Source organism: Macrobrachium nipponense, chromosome 43, assembly GCF_015104395.2.
Source record: "Macrobrachium nipponense isolate FS-2020 chromosome 43, ASM1510439v2, whole genome shotgun sequence".
Classification (NCBI taxonomy): Eukaryota; Metazoa; Arthropoda; class Malacostraca; order Decapoda; family Palaemonidae; genus Macrobrachium; species Macrobrachium nipponense.
Window position 1 is genome coordinate 46,958,342 of NC_061104.1, and position 19,989 is coordinate 46,978,330.

Here is a 19,989-nt window from a genome sequence, read left to right on the forward strand (position 1 = left end):
CTCCCCTACCCGCCAGATCCCCTAGCTGGGGCGAACAGGCAGGTTTGCAGGAGGAGGGTGGATGTATCATGTCTTACCTACCATCCCATATCACCCTACTTACCCCGCCCCCACCCGGGGCGGACAAACGAGAGAGATTCACTCGGATCTTAGTATTAAAGACCTTCATAGGTTCAAGATCAGTCCTCCCATTGGACATTCTGTTTATTTTTCCTAGTTAAGAGATCCTCGGTGTTATAGTAATTATAGCTAACTCTGTTTTTATTTTTCACTTGATTTAAATTGTAGTTGGTATAAGAAGGAATTAGGGAAATAATGAAAGGATTGGAGTTTTTTATTGATTTTTTTCAAAGGAAAAAAAATCTGAGGGCGGACGGACGGACAGACAAAGACTGGCTCAATACATATTTCTACAGAAAACTTAAAATGAGCCAAAATGGTATTTTACAGTGAGGGCATTTGCAAAATACTCAAAACACTTGATATTTCAACCTAATAAATTTCTTAGCTGTTTCGGCCCCAGTCAGGCATCTTCACAACTTCGGTCATCTAACCTGACGGTCGCTACTCAAGACAGTAAACAAAATAAGGTTACAAGCACACCAATATGCTGCCTGACTTTTTAATTAGTTTTTCGCTACGTTGCTAATTGCGTAAAGGTTTTATTTTGAGTTTTTTTTTTTCCTGGTAACATCCAACGGGGCTATGATTGATGAAGTTGTATTTGTGCTGACATTAATCACTGCCATGAGAACCTTTCAGGTTCCATGGCTTTGGGACCAGATGAAAAACCTAATGGGGAAATGGTGACACACTTTACAGAAAGCTCTGGGGACTTCATTGCAGAATTCATTATCACTCACTTGGACCTGTTCTGTGTTGATGAATGACCTCGTAGGTATCAGCGCTTTGCCTTGGCCCTAAATTCTATATTCTGTTCTATATTCGTTTAGGTTTAAAGCAAGTTGTTCTAAGGGACAATCTCTCGACGATTTTTAATATATATCTGTATATATATATATATATATATATATATATATATATATATATATATATATATATATATTCTTCTGGATTTTTAGGGAATTATTTGGAATCTCCTGTAATTTTATTCCCATAGACAGGTACTGTCGCCAGTGCACCTCATGAGGTACACCGTAGGTATTACCTAAGGTTCTTTGCAGCGTGACTTCCTAAGGCCCATAGCTCCAACCCCCTTCATTCCTTTGACTGTACCTCCGTTCATATTTTCTTTCTTCCATCTGACTTTCCACCCTCTCTAACAATTGTTTCATAGTGTAGTTTCACCAACGTGGTTGGATGTGTAATTCTCTGCTACTTTGCTTAAACAATCTCTCTTACTTTTATTTCGTCCTAAGTTAAAGTCATTCCTTTTTACCTTCACTTTATAAAGAAACTGACTGGACAGGTATCCTATTAAGTGGAGTATCCTACTGTCTCTTATCATGACCCGATGTGTCCCAGTCATGCAGGACAGAGAACTAGGGCTCTAACCCCCATTGAAGTGATAGACTCGCTTCTTTGTATGATGAAGGTTATAGAATCATAAGATATCAAAATGATTAGTGTCTTGATATATGAATTCGTTCTTTGTCGTTTTTATAGTTAAGGTTTAAGTGGTTTGGTTTACCTAAAGATAGAACTCGTAAACCATAATTTTCAATAGTAAATTGCGATTAAAAAAAATCGTTCCCCTTTGATTTCATTGTTTCCAACTGTAATTTCCAAAAATTTTTAAATCCTGAGTTGTAAATCCATTGTTTTTATAAGTATTTCGAAATCCTAAGTTATAAATTCAGGTTTTACAAATATTCTGAAATCCTAGGTTGTAAATGGATTGTTTTTACAAATATTTTGAAATCTTAAGTTGTAAATCGATAGATTTTAAAAGTATTCTGAAATCCTAGTTGTAAATCCATAGTTTTTACAAGTACTCCGAAATATTAAGTTGTAAAGCCATAGTTTTCAAGTATTTAGTTATAAATCGTTAGTTTTTACAAGTATTCTGAAATCCTAAGTTGTAAATGCTTAATTTTACAAGTATTTTCAAATCCCAAGTTGTAAATGTATAGTTTTTACAAGTACTCTGATATCTTAAGCTGTAAATCCATAGTTTTTACTAGTATTCTGAAAATGAATCACAGGAATGATAAAACATTTTTAGGCATTTATTTTTGTCGCACCCATTGCAGAAGTTAGGTTGGTACAGAGATCGATATGTCCGTGTGCTCTGTGACAGTGGGAGTTTCTCTGTAACTTTATGTAGTTAAATATTCACGGTGAAGTCGCTAACTTGGTAGATTAATATTAATCTGGCTAAACCCTGCTTCCATTTATTTTCTCACTAGAGCTTTTATGAATCTTTATTTGTTTTTTTTTTTTTTTTTCAATGATTTTTGGGGGATATGAACCTATGCATCTGGGATTTTTTAGAATCATATGGTAACTCTCCCAAATGGATGTACGTAAATTTAACTTGCATTGTGCATTTTGTCTTATATTCTTCGCTAAGTTGATTTTCATCTAAAATATTTCTCTTGTCATTTGATATCGACTTAGTTTGAAACATGGAAAAGAAATTTATAGCTGCTGTTATCCCAAATATTTCTCTAAAGCTATTGACTGACATTTCTGGCACTACAAATTTTATTTAGCAAGTTTAAACCTTCACTTCTGGACACTAAATATTCTTTAGATTCTGCAAACCTTCGCTTCTGCTGTCTCATATTCATCATAGAATTAATATTTTTCTTTATTTTTCTTCATAAAATGTTATCATTTTGACAATCTTGTCTGCACTTGCTGAATACAAATGTCTCTCGATAAACAAATAATTTGGCCTTCAATAATGATATTATGTCACGTGTATAATGTCAAGAGTCATTTGCGAATAGGAGCTATCTTGCGTCTATTGTGGTTTCACTGTAATTCTTTAAAATTTTAAATCGTTAGTAACCACCGTACCATGAAATCAAATTTTATTTTTATGTAGTGTTTCGGCAGGGAAACCTGTATCTTCAACTTTAAAAATAAAAGTCCATCTTAAATGTTCCCCAGCCAGAGTAGGTAATCCTATTAGGATGGTTGTAGCTTGCAATAATTATTATTCACTCTAGGGAAGTCATATATAATGTTTTTACTTGCTCGTGAAGAATAAGTTCTATAAATTAAAACTTGGGTGTAAGTTATTTTCCACAGGATGTTTACATTTCATAATTGAGGAATCGATTTGAAAATAAGTTTGAAACATTCTAAATTTTATTTTTGTGTTTAACGATTTTGAAATCACTTTGAAAATATACGTGAAGTTAGAAATAATCTAACATTATTTTTTATACTTGCGGTAAAAAATAAAGTTTTGCATGAATCTGAACTGTGAAATAATCTAATATTATTTTGTTAAACAGCTTAGAAATTAAATTTTCATTCTGAGCTAACCTAACATTATTTTTATAGTAATGAGCTTTAAAAATAAATTTTAATACTTGAATAATCTAATATAATTTTTATATTTAGAAAGTTAAAAATGAGTTTGAAAACCAATTTGAACTTTCAAATAATCTAACATTTTTATATATAAAAAGTTAGAAAACAATTTGAAAATAAATTTTAACTTTGAAATAGTCTAACATTATTCTATTTTTATCAACTTAAAAATTCAATTTAAAAAACTTTAGTATATAAATAATCTAACATTACTTCAATATTTAAAAAGTAAGGAATCGATTTCAATATGAATTTGATTTGAAATAACATTTTATTGTATTTAACAAGTTAGAAATGAATTTTAATATAAATTTGAATTATGAAATAACATTAGTCTATATTCAACAATTTAGAAACCAATACTAGAATCAATTTCAACTAAAATAAACTATATTAGACTGATTGAGTGACCTTCCGCATTTTATATTCAACAACTTAGACACCAACATTAGAATAAATATCAATTATGAAATAAACTACTTTAGACTGAGTGAGCGACCTTCCGCATTCGACTAAACAGACAATTTCTCGAGGGAATAAACACAGCGAGAATCAAGTGGCCACAGCAACTGGAGGCTGCTGGCTTTCTAATTAGTTTTTGCTGCTTTGCTAATTGGGTCAATGTTTTATTTTCATCTTTTTTTCTCGGGTCACATCCAACTCCGGATTTTGATTGACGACGTTTTATTTGTGCTGACATTAATCACTGCCATGAGATCCCGAAAGGTTCCTACACCGTTTTTGTCAGTTTTGGGATCTGGGAAAAAAAACATTAAATGAGGACACTCGGTACATGAGCCCTCGGGAATTCCTCTTAAAACTCATTATTTTTTGGTGGATTCCTCTTAGAATTCATTATTTCTCTGGAATTCCTCTAAAACTCGATATATTTTGGGAGTTCGTCTTAAAACCCATTATCTCTCGGGAATTTCTCCATCTTAAAACTCATTGTCATTTGGAAATTCCTCTTAAATCTCATTTTTTCTTGGCATTCCTCTTAAAATTTATAATCTTTCGGGAATTCCTCTTAGAACTCATTACCTCTGGAATTCCTCTTAAAACTGCTTATCTCTAGAATTCCTTTCCAAACTCATTATCTCTCGGGAATTCCTCTTAGAAGTAATTATGTCTCGGGAATTCCTTTTCAAACTCATTATCTCGGGCATTCCTCTTTATCTCTCATGGAGCACCGTGTTATGCAGCTGTTAAATTAATGAAGAACCCATTTTTGTTAATCTTTACTCATGATTTTCATGTGTAAGAGGTTATTTTCTTATTTAATAGGTTATTTTAATGGGTTACATTTGACCCTGAAAATAAATTTTAGCTTTTCTAATAATATTAAGTTTCATTCGAAGGTTGAATTAATCAAGAACTCACTTGTTCTCATTTATACTCATTATCTTTATATTTAACTAGTTAATTGTATTTTCAGTAGGTTATATTTATTAGGTTAGCTATTGTCTCTTACTTCTTCGATGCAGGTTTTTCGGTTTTGTTTCCACTTTTGTAAGCGATTTCAAATTTTTTATTTTAATTTTCGTTTTATTCTGCATTTTGCATATTTTTTTTTAATTTTTGAACGATTTTCAATTAATTTCACATTTTAGTTCTCACTCTGCTGTGCATTTTGAAATGTAACAAACTGACTTTTACTAATTTTCTTAATTTTATTTTTCAGTATTTTCTTTGAATAACATTTATCTATACGAAACATTTTGAATCTTTTTCGTGTTTTCGTTTCCATCATTTGCATGTATCTTACTTCATCTTACTTTCCACCCTCTCTTAACACTTGATTCACAGTGCAACTGCTTTGAGGTTTTCCTTCTGTTACACCTTTCAAACCGTTAACCGTTAATTTCCGTTTCAGCGCTGAATGGCCTTAGTTGCCCCAGTGCTTGGCATTATGCCTAAAATCTATAAATATCAATCATTCAATCATTTTCATATGGCTCCATTTTTCAGTCTTCTCTGACCTTTTCTTCAGGTCTTCTAAATAGTCTTTATATTACATTTTCATCTTTACTTCAGGTTATATTTTTTTTGCTTTTGACAACTTAACGTGAAGTTACCCTGTTTTTGTTTATTTGAAATACAGTCGCTTTCATGAATTTTTGGGAGGTTATTCGAAGTTATTTTGTGTTTACAGTTACTTACTTTCCATTATTATTGCACTCAGACTTTCAGATTATATAGCTAATTGGAATTATTTTGACGATCGACGTTTCACTATAATCTGCTCGTCCTTTTGTAATTTGGCCCAATCTATTTCAAGTTTTTTAATCGCGATTTCATTCGTAAATCTTTTAAATTCTTAACTGAGAAAATCATATTTCATCTCAATCATTTTCACGAGTCCTATTATCTGAATCCTCTTTACTGTTAAGACTTTTTAGTTTACTGTGAGTTGGCTATTTGTCTGTCCGTCCGCACTTTTTCTTTCCGACCTCATAACTTAAAACGTACTGAAGCTAGAGGGCTGCAAATTGATGTGTTGATCGTCCACCCTCCAATCATCAAACATACCAAATTGCAGCCTGCTAGCCTCTGTAGTGTTTATTTAATTCACTGTTAGATTTAACCATGATCGTCCGTTTGGCACCGCATTGGGTGCCAACAACACATGCCACCAGGGGGCAGTGGCTGAAAGTTTTGATGGGCCGGTGGTGAGAGTTTCATGAGCCGTGGCTGAGATTTTCATATACCATTATACGCTGTACGGAAATCTTGATTGCGTCGAATACACTTAGGCACTTTTTTTTTCTTTTTTTTTTTTTTTTTACGAAAATCTCCCTTTCACTTCTGTCCGATGTGATTTTTTTTTTTATTTTATTTTATTTTATTTTATTTTTTTTTATGAAAATCTCCCCGACTTCTGTCCGCTGCGAACTTCACAAGACTTACAAAAGGCTTCTTTTGATCATGTTATGGTCACTTTGTTGTGGGGGACCTTTTACAGTTTTTTCCATTTTGTTATTCTTGTATTCCTCGACGTCGTCTGAGGGAAAAGGGAGATCTGTTATTCTTCCGTGCGTCTGAAGAGAGCTCTTATTCTTGTGTGCGTCTAAAGGGAGTTCTGTTATTCTTCCGTGGGTCTAAAAGGAGCTCTGTTATTATTGTGTGCGTCTAAAGGGAGCTCTGTTATTCTAGTGTGCGTCTAAATTAAGCTCTGTTATTCATGTGTGCGTCTAAAGGGGGCTCTCCTATTCTTGTGTGCATATCACAGGACCTTTGCTATATTTGGTCGCGTCTACATCACGTGATGGAAAAGGAAGATCTGATCTCTGTCGTATTGATTAGTTTTGACTTCATACAAGACAAACTAGATCGATCGTTCATTGTTTTCATGTGCATTCATATGTTTTCCTAAATATTACTATAAAAACGGGATTTGTTACATTTACGTCAGCCAGAAAACGCATATCGCCTCTATGTTAAAGCTGTAAATACCTTCCATCTCTCCCGCTTTTATCCCCGAGTTCTTTGTCAGCTTAGTATTCAAATAGGAGTATCTGCATTATTGCCTACCAAGGGATCCACTACCACACATTAGGCGCGCCTGCGCACTGAGAGTCGGCGCTTTCATATTCCCTTTCATTAAGGAGATAAATATTATTATACGAAGACTTTCTAATCTAAAAAACCTTTGAAATAGAGAATCTGTTATGAGATTCAGAAAGGGAATATTCCCTCTCTTTCATAGTTAAAATGGCCCAAATGACAAAATGCAGATGAAACATTATTCATCATCGACAAAATGTTGCTGAAAGCCAAGAATGCGAGAAGGTCCAAGCAGTTCGTCATATGATATTCGTCAATATATGCAAACGAGAAACTCATGTTTCATTTTTCACTGGAACAAATGTGATATTTAATGTAATGGGGAAATGGAAAAAGGAAAGTCGTAGAAACTATTGTTGTTCTGTTGTTCAAAATGACATTCACAAATTTATACAGCGAGTTTAGGGTACGGACTGATTTAACTGTGTTGACATTATGTAAATATATATATATATATATATATATATATATATATATATATATATATATATATATATATATATATATATATATATATATATATATATATATATATATATTTCACACGATTCGTCAAAACCAAATCCTGTAACATAGTAGTTGCAGAGCTTGGCATCATCATGGCCTTAAAAAAGATGATCAGATCAAACAAGAATCAGTTACTCTACCGATATATTTTATAGAGAATGAACAGTAGATAAATTCACTGTAAGAATAAAATAAAGTTTACTTGCTTGAAAAAAAAAATAAGAGTTTTCTGTAGAGCATATAACGCTGTATGAAACTCAGCCACGGCCCACGAAACTCTCAACCGGTCATGGTGGCCTGTGATGTTGCAGCCAGACGCAGGATGATGTCTAGATAAATTTAAACTTAAATCAAAATAAGTTTAAAACAAATACTTCAGAGCCTAAAGGGCTGCAATGTTGTATGTTTGATGATTGGAGGGTGGCTGATCAACATGCCAATTTGAAGCCCTCTAAACTTAGGGTTTTTTTCTTTTAGATCTGAGGGCAGAAAGAAAAGTGCTGGCGGACAGACAAATACCCATCTCAATAGTCTTCATTTACAGAAAACTAAAAACTGAGCAACTCAAATTCGAAAATTCGCATAGTTTTCACTGAAATGAAACGATCAGTAATAACATGAAATAATTAAATTTTAATTTATTGGTGTTTATATAATATCAATATAACTAAACGTATTGAAATTTATGTTGGGGGATAATTGCGGCTCCATCTTATAAAGACTGAATGAGAGAGAGCTCAGTGATTAGCCTTCATGAAGGATACTGGTCAAAGCTATAATACTGAGTGAGGCCAAGATAATCTTCGAAAGTTAAAATAGTTTATAGAATCTGATCTTCAAAAGTTATTGCACTTATACAATAGTCTATAGAATCTGATCTTCAGAAGTTATTTAACTTACAATAGTTTACAGAATCTTATCTTCAAATGTTATTACACTTACAATAGTTTATAGAATCTGACATTCAAAAGCTATTACAATTTTACAATAGTTAATAGACTCTGACATTCAGAAGTTATTTCACTTATACAATGGTTCATAGAATCTGATCTTCAAATGTTATTACACTTACAATACTTTTTAGAATCTGATCTTCAAAAGATATTACACTTATACAATAGCTTATAGAATCTGATCTTCGAAATGTATGACTCTTACAAAAGGGTGAAATAGAGAATCCTTCATTATCAGGCAGACAGACAATATGAACGTATCTGGAAGGCACTGGAAATCTCATTTCCAGGACGAGTCAGTTTGAGGACCCGTTCTCAAGCAAGGTTTTCAGTAGACCCACACGCCCAGACGTTCGCTCAAGAGAATGGTGGACTGAACTCTCTATCTTAAGACCGCCCCTATTTCTTGTCCTACAGAACTTGTTAATCCACATCTGCTTAATCCTTTTAAATAATCTCGTCATCAACTTTGCCACCTATTCACTGTCCACATTCACCAGTGATCAGGAATGAAGTGCTCTCAGTCGAAATATGTAAAGTTTTCTGTTAAGTATATATATACACGCACGAACATGTATAACATTCACGAAAATATGGAACGTGGTGAATGTATAGATAAAAGCAAATGCAACGAAGGAAAAGTGAAGCAGTAGACTAGTAAAGGACGTTGAGTCGAAAGGCCTTGCAACCACTCATTTGTTTCACTTTTCCTTCGTGGAATTTGATATATATATATATATATATATATATATATATATATATATATATATATATATATATATATATATATATATATATATATATATATATATATATATATATGAAATAATTATCGCATCACCGTGATTAATCTAACTTTTCGATCTACAAATGTCCTTTAATATCTAATTCGCTCTCCTCGGAATTGATATATTTTCTTACATGTACACCGAAGGGGTATTTTTTAGTTGATAATAATTTCGCCCCTCATGGGATCGAAACACCGTCCAGTGGACAGGGATGAAATCAGGACGACAGTGATGTTAGCGATTCGGTTAACAAGTGTGGTTATAAGTTTATACCAATTCTGACCTTACAAATCACTGTCGAACTCGGTTATTCGTAATTAGAATCGATATCCAACCCCCTCTACCATGTTAGCTAATTCGAACGTTTGACGAACGTAGCCATATTATGATTATTCACAATATGGCTACGTTCGTCAAACGTTCGAATTAGCTAACATGGTAGAGGGGGTTGGATATCGATTCTAATTACGAATAACCGAGTTCGACAGTGATTTGTAAGGTCATAATTGGTATAAACTTATAACCACACTTGTTAGACGAATTGCTAACGTCACTGTCGTCCTGATTTCGTCCCTGTCCACTGGACGGTGGTTCGATCCCATGAGAGGACGAAATCATTATCAACTAAAAAATTCCCCTTCGGTTTACATATATGAAAATATATCAATTCCGAGGTAGAACGAATTAGATATTAAATGACATTTGTAGCTCGAGTAGTATATATATATATATATATATATATATATATATATATATATATATATATATATATATATATATATATATATATCGACAACGTAGTCATCATGCGTTATGAAAAATCTAGAGACAAAAGATTTCTTCAGACACAGTCGTCCAAGAAATAATAATAATGATATATATATATATATATATATATATATATATATATATATATATATATATATATATATATATATATATGAAAAAATCTAGAAATAAAGATTTCTGCAGACACAGTCTTCAAAGAAATAATAATAATAAAAAAACGAAAAAAACTGTCGACTCACACAAACTTGTAAAGAGCATAACGCCTTCGTGTATGTGATGATCTCGAGATATTCCCTGAAAGTGTGTTAGCGTACGTGAGAAAATTGGAGAGAGAGAGAGAGAGAGAGAGAGAGAGAGAGAGAGAGAGAGAGAGAGAGAAATGGTTCTCCCCAGGGATCGACACGCACAGGAGTAAAAAGGTATTTCAAATTTAGGAGTCCTTTTGAGCGAAGGAGTATCTCCATTTGGGAGATTTGTGGTCTTGGGGTGGATAAAAGGTTTCCTTGGGGTCGGTTTCCCCCTCCTTCAGTTTCTTCTGTTCTCTCTCTCTCTCTCTCTCTCTCTCTCTCTCTCTCTCTCTCTCTCTCTCTCTCTCTCTCTCTATTGGCTCTTGCTTGACTTACATTCAATGTAATTTATTTATTTATGCTAACTTTTTACTTATTTCACATTGAAATATATATATATATATATATATATATATATATATATATATATATAAAAACTACATATATATATATATATATATATATATATATATATATATATATATATATAATATGCATGTGTTAATGTCGTTTATGATCGGAACGCCCTGTAGTATATTGCTGTTTATTGGGTCTTAGTGATGACCCAGTGCCACTTGTACTAGACTGGTAATTTTTGGTGTAGATTTGTCAAGTTCCCAATTATTGTACACAGTTCTCGTCTTTTACGAGGGCTTGTGACCTACACGAAGCTTGAACAGGATCTGAATAGATTTAGAATCAAAGTAAACCTGTGATTCTCCAGAAGCATCCGCAGATCTGTCAAAATCAGCTGACTTTGATAGGTTCAGCAATTAACACCTACGCGTGTTTCGGTGGGCCCTTTGTGGGTCCCCGAGGGCGTAGTCCGGAGATTTCGTTGTAACGTGAGATTTATGCTGAGACCTGGGATGAAGGTCGCGTTCAATTACCTTTTTATGTCGTATAAAGGGCGCGTTCATTCGTATTTCTCACGTCCACTTACATTTCAGTTTAAATGCTTCATATTTTTATTAGTTTTCTGTAAAAGAAAACTGTTGAGATGACTTTGTCTTTCCGTCCGCCCTCAGATCTTAAAAACTGCTGAAGCTAGAGGGTTGTAAATTGGTATACTGATTCCAACCTTCAGTCATCATAGCAAAAAGCCGCCCTCGAGCTTCAGGAGTTTTTATTTTATTTAATGTTAAAGTCAGCAATGATCGAGCGTCTTGCAACGCTATGGAACATGCCACCATCGGGCCGTGGTGGTTGAAACTTTCAAGGGCCGCGGCTCATACAGCATTATTCGCTGTGCATAAAACTCGATTGCGCCGAAGAAACTTCGGCGCATTTTTTACTTGTTGTATGGATGCATATGTATTATGTATGCGTTACAGAGGCGTAGCCAAGAATTAGACCTGGTAGCCACTTTGTAACTACCCTTTTTAGTGGCGTCCATTTTTAATGGCTTGTCTGCGGTCTTCCATACAAATACATGAGTTTAATTTATATTTTTCCTAGTGACTGGCCACATTCTACTAAAAGTACCGCGTGTGTGGCCAGCCTTAAACTGAACGGGACAGAGTAGAAAGTTTTCATAATGAACGCACTATTATTATTATTATTATTATTATTATTATTATTATTATTATTATTATTATTATTATTATTTATTTTCATTATCATTTTTTTGCTCTATCACAGCCTTCCAATTCGACTGGGTGGTATTTGTAATGTGGGGTTCCGGGTTGCATCCTGCCTCCTTAGGAGTCCATCACTCTTCTTACTATGCGCGCCGTTTCTAGGATCACACTCTTCTGCATGAGTCCTGGAGCTACTTCAGCCTCTAGTTTTTCTGGATTCCTTTTCAGGGATCTTGGGATCGTGCCTAGTGCTCCTATGATTATGGGTACAATTTCCACTTGGATATCCCATATCATTCTTATTTCTATTTTCAGGTCTGGATACTTATCCATTTTATTATTATTATATTATTATTATTATTATTATTATTATTATTTATTATTATTATTATTATTATTATTATTATTATTCAGAAGCTGTACCCAATTCATATGGAACAGACCTGAAGGGCTATTTACTTGAAACTGAAACTTCCAAAGAACATGGTGTTCATTTTAAATAAATTACAGAAGACAATAAGAAACACAGAAAGAAGAGCTCATTAAAAAACTCTTACCCTTAACAACTGTTATTTGATTGGAGAAGCCAAAATCATTCTTTCTCAGACATATGCTTCTGCTTTTGTCCAGTCGAGACCATTATGAAGACGGTTAAGCTGGATGCAATTTTACATTTATTGAAAGAGGATGACACAACCAACGGGAAATAAATCTGTGTGGCGGACAAAGATGCTGAAAGGGCTGTGTTTATTCAGGCAGCCAATAAAATTTCACTCTCTCTCTCTCTCTCTCTCTCTCTCTCTCTCTCTCACACACACACAGTTTGTCAGAGAACTCAAATGCAGTTAAGATTGTTTTTATTTGTATTACAATTCTCTCTCTCTCTCTCTCTCTCTCTCTCTCTCTCTCTCTCTCTCTCACACACACACACAAACGCGCGCGCGCGTTCCCATATAGTTTGTCAGGAAGCTCAAATGCAGTTAGATTATTATATTATTATTATTATTATTATTATTATTATTATTATTATTATTATTATTATTATTATGTAATAAAAGCCAACAATTATATAAATCAATTGCATTGATATGCAAAAGATAAGACAAAGGCTTTCAAACACTGGTATTCTGAATTTGTCTAGGTATTATTATTATTATTATTATTATTATTATTATTATTATTATTATTATTATTATTATTATTATTGGTATATAATCCGGCGTCTTTGTCTAAACGCATATTGATTTTTTTCTGCAGTTGCCATACTTTGTTTTCTCGATGAGTGTATAGTTTCGATCTAAAGGAAGGTTTGTACTTTTCATTGTTATCAGAATCATATTCTTGTTGGTATGTCTTTTGAAGCCTTATTGGATGGGGGAGTCCGTCTCCTTCCCTTCCTCCTCCTCCAACTCCTCTCTAACCACTCCCTCCCCACCTTCCGGAGGAATAGGATAGAGGTTGAGAACTATGACATACAAAATTTTTCCTTTCAATAAAACCGAAATTTGATCAAAGTGATAGTGAAATTACCAGAATATATGGAGAAATTTAGCAAAATATTTGATGAAATTTGACAAAAGTGATGGAGAATTTGATAAAATTTATGATGGAATTTGACAAGATTGATGATGAAATTTGACTATATTGATTGTGAAATTTGACAAAAGTGATGATTAGACTTGACAGAATTTATAGTGATATTTGACAATAGGGATGATGAAATCTGACGAAAGTGAGGGTGAACTTTGACTAAAGTGAGAGTGAAATATGAATGATGGTGAAATTTGACAGAATTTATGGTGAAATTTGACAGAAGTGATGGTGAAATTTGAAAGAATTGATGGCAAAATCTGACAAATGTGATGGTGAATTTTGACAAATGTGATAGTGAAGTTGAACAAAAGTGATTGTAAAATTTAAAAACATTGATTGTGAAAATTGAGAAGAATGATGGTGAAATTGGAAAAACGTGATGGTGAAAATTGACAAAATTGAAGTGAAATATGACAAAAGTGATGGTGCAATTTAACAGTCATGTAAAATTTGACTGAAGTGATGGTGAAATTTGAATGAATTGATGGTGAAATTTGACAAAAGTGTTGGTGCAATGTCGCAAAATCATGGTGAACTTTGACAGAATTGATGGTGAAAATTGACAAAAGTTATTGCGAAATCTAACAAAATGATTGTGAAATTTGATAGAATTGATGGTGACATCTGACAGAATTGACGGCGAAATTTGACACAAGTGGTGGTGATAATAGTAATAATCTAAAAATCTTTCCCCCTTTTTCAGTTCGTTCATAATTCGATGTGAATCTGCAAAACGGTGCGGTGCAGCGAAAGACATCAACCTCAATGTGAGTAATCATATGTTTATAATTCACTACTTTCCTTTACATATAGAGGCAGGGCCCTTTCAAAATTTTTAAAAGATGAAATGATTTGCTCTTAATGCCCATCTGAGGTAAACTTAGGCTTTTGGCCTGAAGGAGGATGTCATAAAGTTTTATCTTCTGTCCAAAGAAATAGAGGAACATTATCAGTTGGGAGGTATAGAAGAAAGAATTAGAAAATGATGGGACGTGGCCATTTACTGGTCTATCGGCCACCCATGATTTTGCTCGTTAAGATTCGTTGCCTCTACGTTTATCGGTCATGTATACATACATACATAAATATAAAGCGCCTCAGTGGCGTGATCGGTATGGTCTTGTCCTGCCACCTCGGTGACAGCTAGTTCGATTCTCGGGCATTCAATTGAGGTGTGACTCATGTGAATTTCTGGTGATAAAATTTCACTCTCGACGTAGTTCGGAAGTCATGTAAAGCCGTTGGTCCCGTTGCTGAATAACCACTGGTTCATTGTGACGTAAAAACCCCATACAAACATACAATGTATTCATAATGTATGTATGTATGTATACATGACCAATAAACGTAGAAGCATATATATATATATATATATATATATATATATATATATATATATATATATATATATATATATATATATATATATGTAAATGCAGCTTTTTATAGAAACCAATTGTGTATATAATAGTTTGGTAAGCTTTGTTTTTCAACTTGGTGATTGGGGTTAAATTATGCTAAAGATATTTTGTCCGTTTTACATGTAAACATTATTCAGTCTATGTTGAATTGTTACTGCTGTAATTTGTTTGTTTGTTAATTGTTGTTGAGTAGTTCTTGAAAAGATTGTTTATCCTGGTAGTTATCAGTGTTGGAATTACACTGTAACAGTTATAAGTTTTTGGAAATAGGATCAAGGTTTTTTGATGACTGACAGACCAGAAGAAGTCTTCGAAGTGTAAAGAACATTTCTTTGGAAATTCGTTTCGCTTGTATTGGATGTAGCTTAGAGTAACACAGATGTAAGTTTATTTCTTTACTGAAATTTGTATATATTCTGTTTAATGTTTGTGGTGTTTTGTAGTTATATCAAACTATAATCAATGCTTTGTTTGTTATGGAAGTTTTCTATTTAACAGGTTAGTAGTAAGTTTGATATATTTTGTTGTTTTCAGTTTCTTGAACCTCGTCGCCTTGTACTACTAAGCAAAACGTACTCCTCATTGGTTCTCTGGTCTTGGAGTAATGACCAACTATAAGCCCTTACAGCAACGGTCAACTTAAGTAGTAGTGTTAAGTGATTTAAAGCTTTAAGTTGGTTTAAAGTGTTTAGTGATGTCAACTTGAACTTTATATCAAATTTTTAATAAAGTGTGACGTGAGTAACAGATCTGTGTCTTTTCTACATCTCATCCCTGTGGCTTTGAAGAAAACGGCAGCTACATTAGTTCAAGAAAATCTCGTGATTGAAAATGCAGGAATCTAGCGAAGTTGCTGGGTCTATAGTCAGTGAAGATTGTCTCGATGAAGTGATACAAGAGCAAATAAAAACTTTGAAAAAGGCCCAAACTGCTGCTCTGTCTGCCGTGACCAAAAGGAGAAATGAGATCTTTAGACTAATGGATAATTGTGATAATCTTCATCTGGTGAAGTCTGAAGTGATTATTTTGTGCAAATTACGTGATAAATATGATGAATGTTTTCAGCAATATGAGAAGCATTTAACAGATTCCAGTGAACGAAACACAGTAAATAAGAGGCATTCAGAAAATACAGCATCTATCGATCGTTTCATTACAGAAATGAATAATTGGGTCAAGGAAAGTGAATTGCAATTAACTGCAGACCTTGATAGAAAAAGTCTTTGTTCCTCATCCACTACAGGACCAAGTCTAGCAGAACTAGTTGTAAAGATCTGCTCGCCTCCAAGAAGAGAAAGCGTTAGACTAGCATGAATTGATGGCTCAACAGGCTATGAGAGAAAAAACAAAAGTGATGGAAGAGCAAGAACTCAGACTTAAGCAGGAGAGGGAAGAACAAGAATTTAGGCTTAGAAAAAAGAAAGAACAATTAGAATTAGAAACAAAAATTGCTATGTCTCAAGCAAGAGAAAGAGTTTATGCTGAAGCTGACAATATCTCGGATATCGTGCCAAAAGATACTCCTTCCCTGTTGAATCCAAATGTAGACCCGTTCCAACCACAACCTTCGGATATAACAGTAGATACTCCGCAGTTGAAAGCGAACGTTCCCTGTAGTTCTAGCCATTGTCGGTTCCCTGAGCCAAATCTAGATATGCAACTACAGTCCCAACAAGAGATGCTCCTGAAGACACAGCAACACATGACTGCAGCAATGTTGCTTCCAAGCATAGAAGTACCAAAATTTAAAGGTGATCCTATTGAGTTTGCCACTTTCATGATGGCATTTGATGCCAGAATTGCCCCAAATGCTTCGGGTGATGCTGACAAACTGTACTACTTGGATCAGCAACTTGAAGGGGAAGCCAAAGACTTGATAGGTGGATGCTTGTATATGAGTTCTTCAGAAGGATATACTTCAGCTAGGAGTTTGCTCAGTCAAGAGTATGGCGATCCCTACAAGGTGTCAATGGCATATATTAAGAAACTTATTTCTTGGTCTGCACTGAAACACGAAGATCCTCATGGCTTGTATACATTTGCTTTATTCCTTATTAAGTGCAGACATGCCATGACCAACTTGTCACACATGGAAGTACTAAATCATCTTCCTAACCTTCAAGCAGTTGTTAAAAAACTTCCAACATACCTTCAGAACAAGTGGTGTAGCCTGGCTGGACATTTGAGGGAAGAAAAGGGAGGAGTTGATTTTGCAGATTTGGTTGAATTTGTGTATAAAAAGGCAAAGGCAGCAAACGACCCAACATTCAGCAAGTTTGCTCTTCAAAATAATTATTCAAAGCCTGAAAACAACTCTGGTAGCTTCAAACTCAGATATTGTCAACAAAAGAACAAAAGTTCAAGCTTTGCTACCCAAGCAGAACTGAATCCAGAAAATAGAAAGACATCATTAGTGTCTGAGAAAGAGAAATCATGTCCACTGTGCAAGAAAACCATGATCTTGATGATTGTGGAATTTTGCTAAGAAGACCTCTGAAGAAAAAATAGATTTCCTTAAGGAGAGAAGGCTGTGTTTTGGATGCTTTGGTCTCAACCATACCTCTAAAGGATGTATGAAAAGGAAGCAATGTAAGACGTGCTGTAAGAGGCATCCCACATCATTGCATATCGAAGGATTCAAACTACATAAAGACAATGATAGCTCGTCTAGAAAAGTAGCAAATGGAAATATTGTTAGCCACATGTACTACCAAATCATGTCAGTGAAGTAAATACAATATTACAGGCTGTTCTCCCAGTAAAAGTATATCAGAAAGGAAACCAAGTAGTTAGGACACTTATGCCTTTTTGATAATGGCAGCACTGGTTGTTTCATCACAGAGAGTTTACGAGCAGATTGGTGCATCGGAACAGAGACATGTTTAAAGCTCAAACCATGCATGGCGTAAACATTGTGAATACTTTGGCGGGTTAATAATTTGTGTGTTACAGATATGGAATGGAAACAACACTATTGATTTGCCCAAAAAACCTTTACTCGTCAAGATATCCCAGTGAGTCATCAACAGATACCAAAACCAGAATTGCTCAAAAAGGTAGCCGGTCTGAGAATATTGCTGATCTGATTCCTGATAGAGCAGATCTGGAGATTGGTTTGTTGATTGGCAGTATTGCCCTAAAGCACTGCAACCATTAGAAGTGCTTCCAGCCAAGGGTCAAGATTCCTTTGCAGTTCTTTACCACCATGGATGGACTGTTAGTGGCCCTCTACATTTTAAATACTCTTCAGAGAAGAACAGTATTTCATGCATCATGTCTTTCTTCAGGAAGTTGAAAGGGTAAAGGAGTGTATTCATCCTGCAGATGTGGTCCATATGTTCGAAAGAGACTTTGTGAGAAAGATGTTGGTAGAGTTCCGATGAGAAGGGTCTGTCACAAGAAGATCAACAGTTCCTCAAAGAAGTTGCAGAAAAACATTCAGTTTACCAATGGACACTACCAGCTTCCATTACCATTTAGAACCAATAAAGTTAACTTGGTAAACAATAGAGAACAGGCAGTGAAACGAGCACAATGGCAAAGAAGAAAAATTGAAACTAAACCCAAAAGTACCATGAAGATTATGTGGAATTTGTTGAGAAATTGGTGTCTGAAGGATATGCTTATAAGGTTCCGGAGGATCAGTCGTATGATGAACAGCCTGCATGGTATCTACCTCATCACGGTGTCTACCATCCAAAGAAGCCAAATAAGATTAGAGTAGTCTTTGACTGTAGTGCTAAATACCAGGGTAGTTCCCTTAACTGACAATTTGATTGCAAAAGGTCCTGATATGACTAATTCCCTTGTTGGAGTGCTCATCAGATTCGTCTAGAGAGGGTGGCCTTGATGGGTGACATAGAATCTATGTTTTACCAAGAGCAGGTACCAAAAGTTCAACATAAATACCTTAGATTCTTATGGTGGCCTGGTGGTGAACTTGAAAGCGAACTTACAGAGTATCGAATGGGTGTTCACATCTTTGGAGCAGTATCATCACCTAGCATCGCCAATTACGCTTTGAGGGCAGCAGCTGACCATGCAAAGGATAAAGTATGGTCCAGATGTAGAATGCACCATTAAGACTAATTTTTATGTGGATGATTATTTAAAGTCTGTACCCTCAGAAGAGCAGGCATTAAGACTTGTGAAAGACGTTACGTCAGCATTGAAGGAACGAGGTTTTCGGCTGACAAAGTTTGTGAGTAACAGCAAGCTGGTGTTGAAATCAATCCCGCAAGAGGACCGTTCAAAAGATCTTCAAACTTATGATCTTGACTATGATGAAACTTCATGCAGAAAGAGTTCTTGGTCTTCAGTGGAATATTGAAAATGACTACTTTACTTTCTCCGCAAGCTTGGACCCAAAACCACTTACAAGGAGAGGTATTTTGTCAACAGTATGTTCCCTCTATGATCCTCTTGGTTTTGTGGCTCCTTTTCTTTTCTTTTGCCAGCTAAGAGAATTCTTCGCGAAGTTTGTCAGGATAGCAGCTTGGGATGGGATGATGCTATTCCCGAAAATACCAGCAGCCCTGGAGAAGGTGGCTTGATGATTTACCAATCCTGGGTAACTTAAAGATTCCAAGATGTGTCAAGCCAAAGGAATTTGGTACAGTGACTTCCACACAGCTGCACATGTTTTCAGATGCTAGTAATGAAGGCTATGGTGCTGACAGCATACATAAGAACTTTCCGATAGCAGTGGGAGGATTTCTTACTGCTCTGCTGATGGGAAAGTCTAGAGTGTGTCCTGTAAAGGCAACAACCATACCCCGACTGGAATTGACTGCTGCAGTGGTGTCCATAAATCTAGCACAACACATTTTGAAAGAGCTGCAGATTACAGTGGACCAGACATTCTATCACACAGATTCTACAACAGTTCTCACTATATTTTTAGTGATAGAAAGAGGTTTCTATATTGTTGCAAATAGAGTGAAAATAATTAAGGATTTCTCTGAAAATACACAGTGGAGATATGTTCAGAGTAAAGAGAA

At 34.8% G+C, this 19,989-nt stretch overlaps 1 protein-coding gene across 1 annotated transcript in view; it reads left to right on the plus strand.

Moving 5' to 3' along the window:
- Positions 1-19,627: 19,627 nt before the first annotated feature.
- The window catches only part of LOC135213914 (uncharacterized), a 633-nt gene continuing 271 nt past the window's right edge, over positions 19,628-19,989 (plus strand). The window contains exon 1 of the mRNA XM_064248008.1: positions 19,628-19,989. This exon is cut by the window's right edge and continues 271 nt beyond it. Coding sequence (XP_064104078.1) covers positions 19,628-19,989 — 362 coding nt within the window.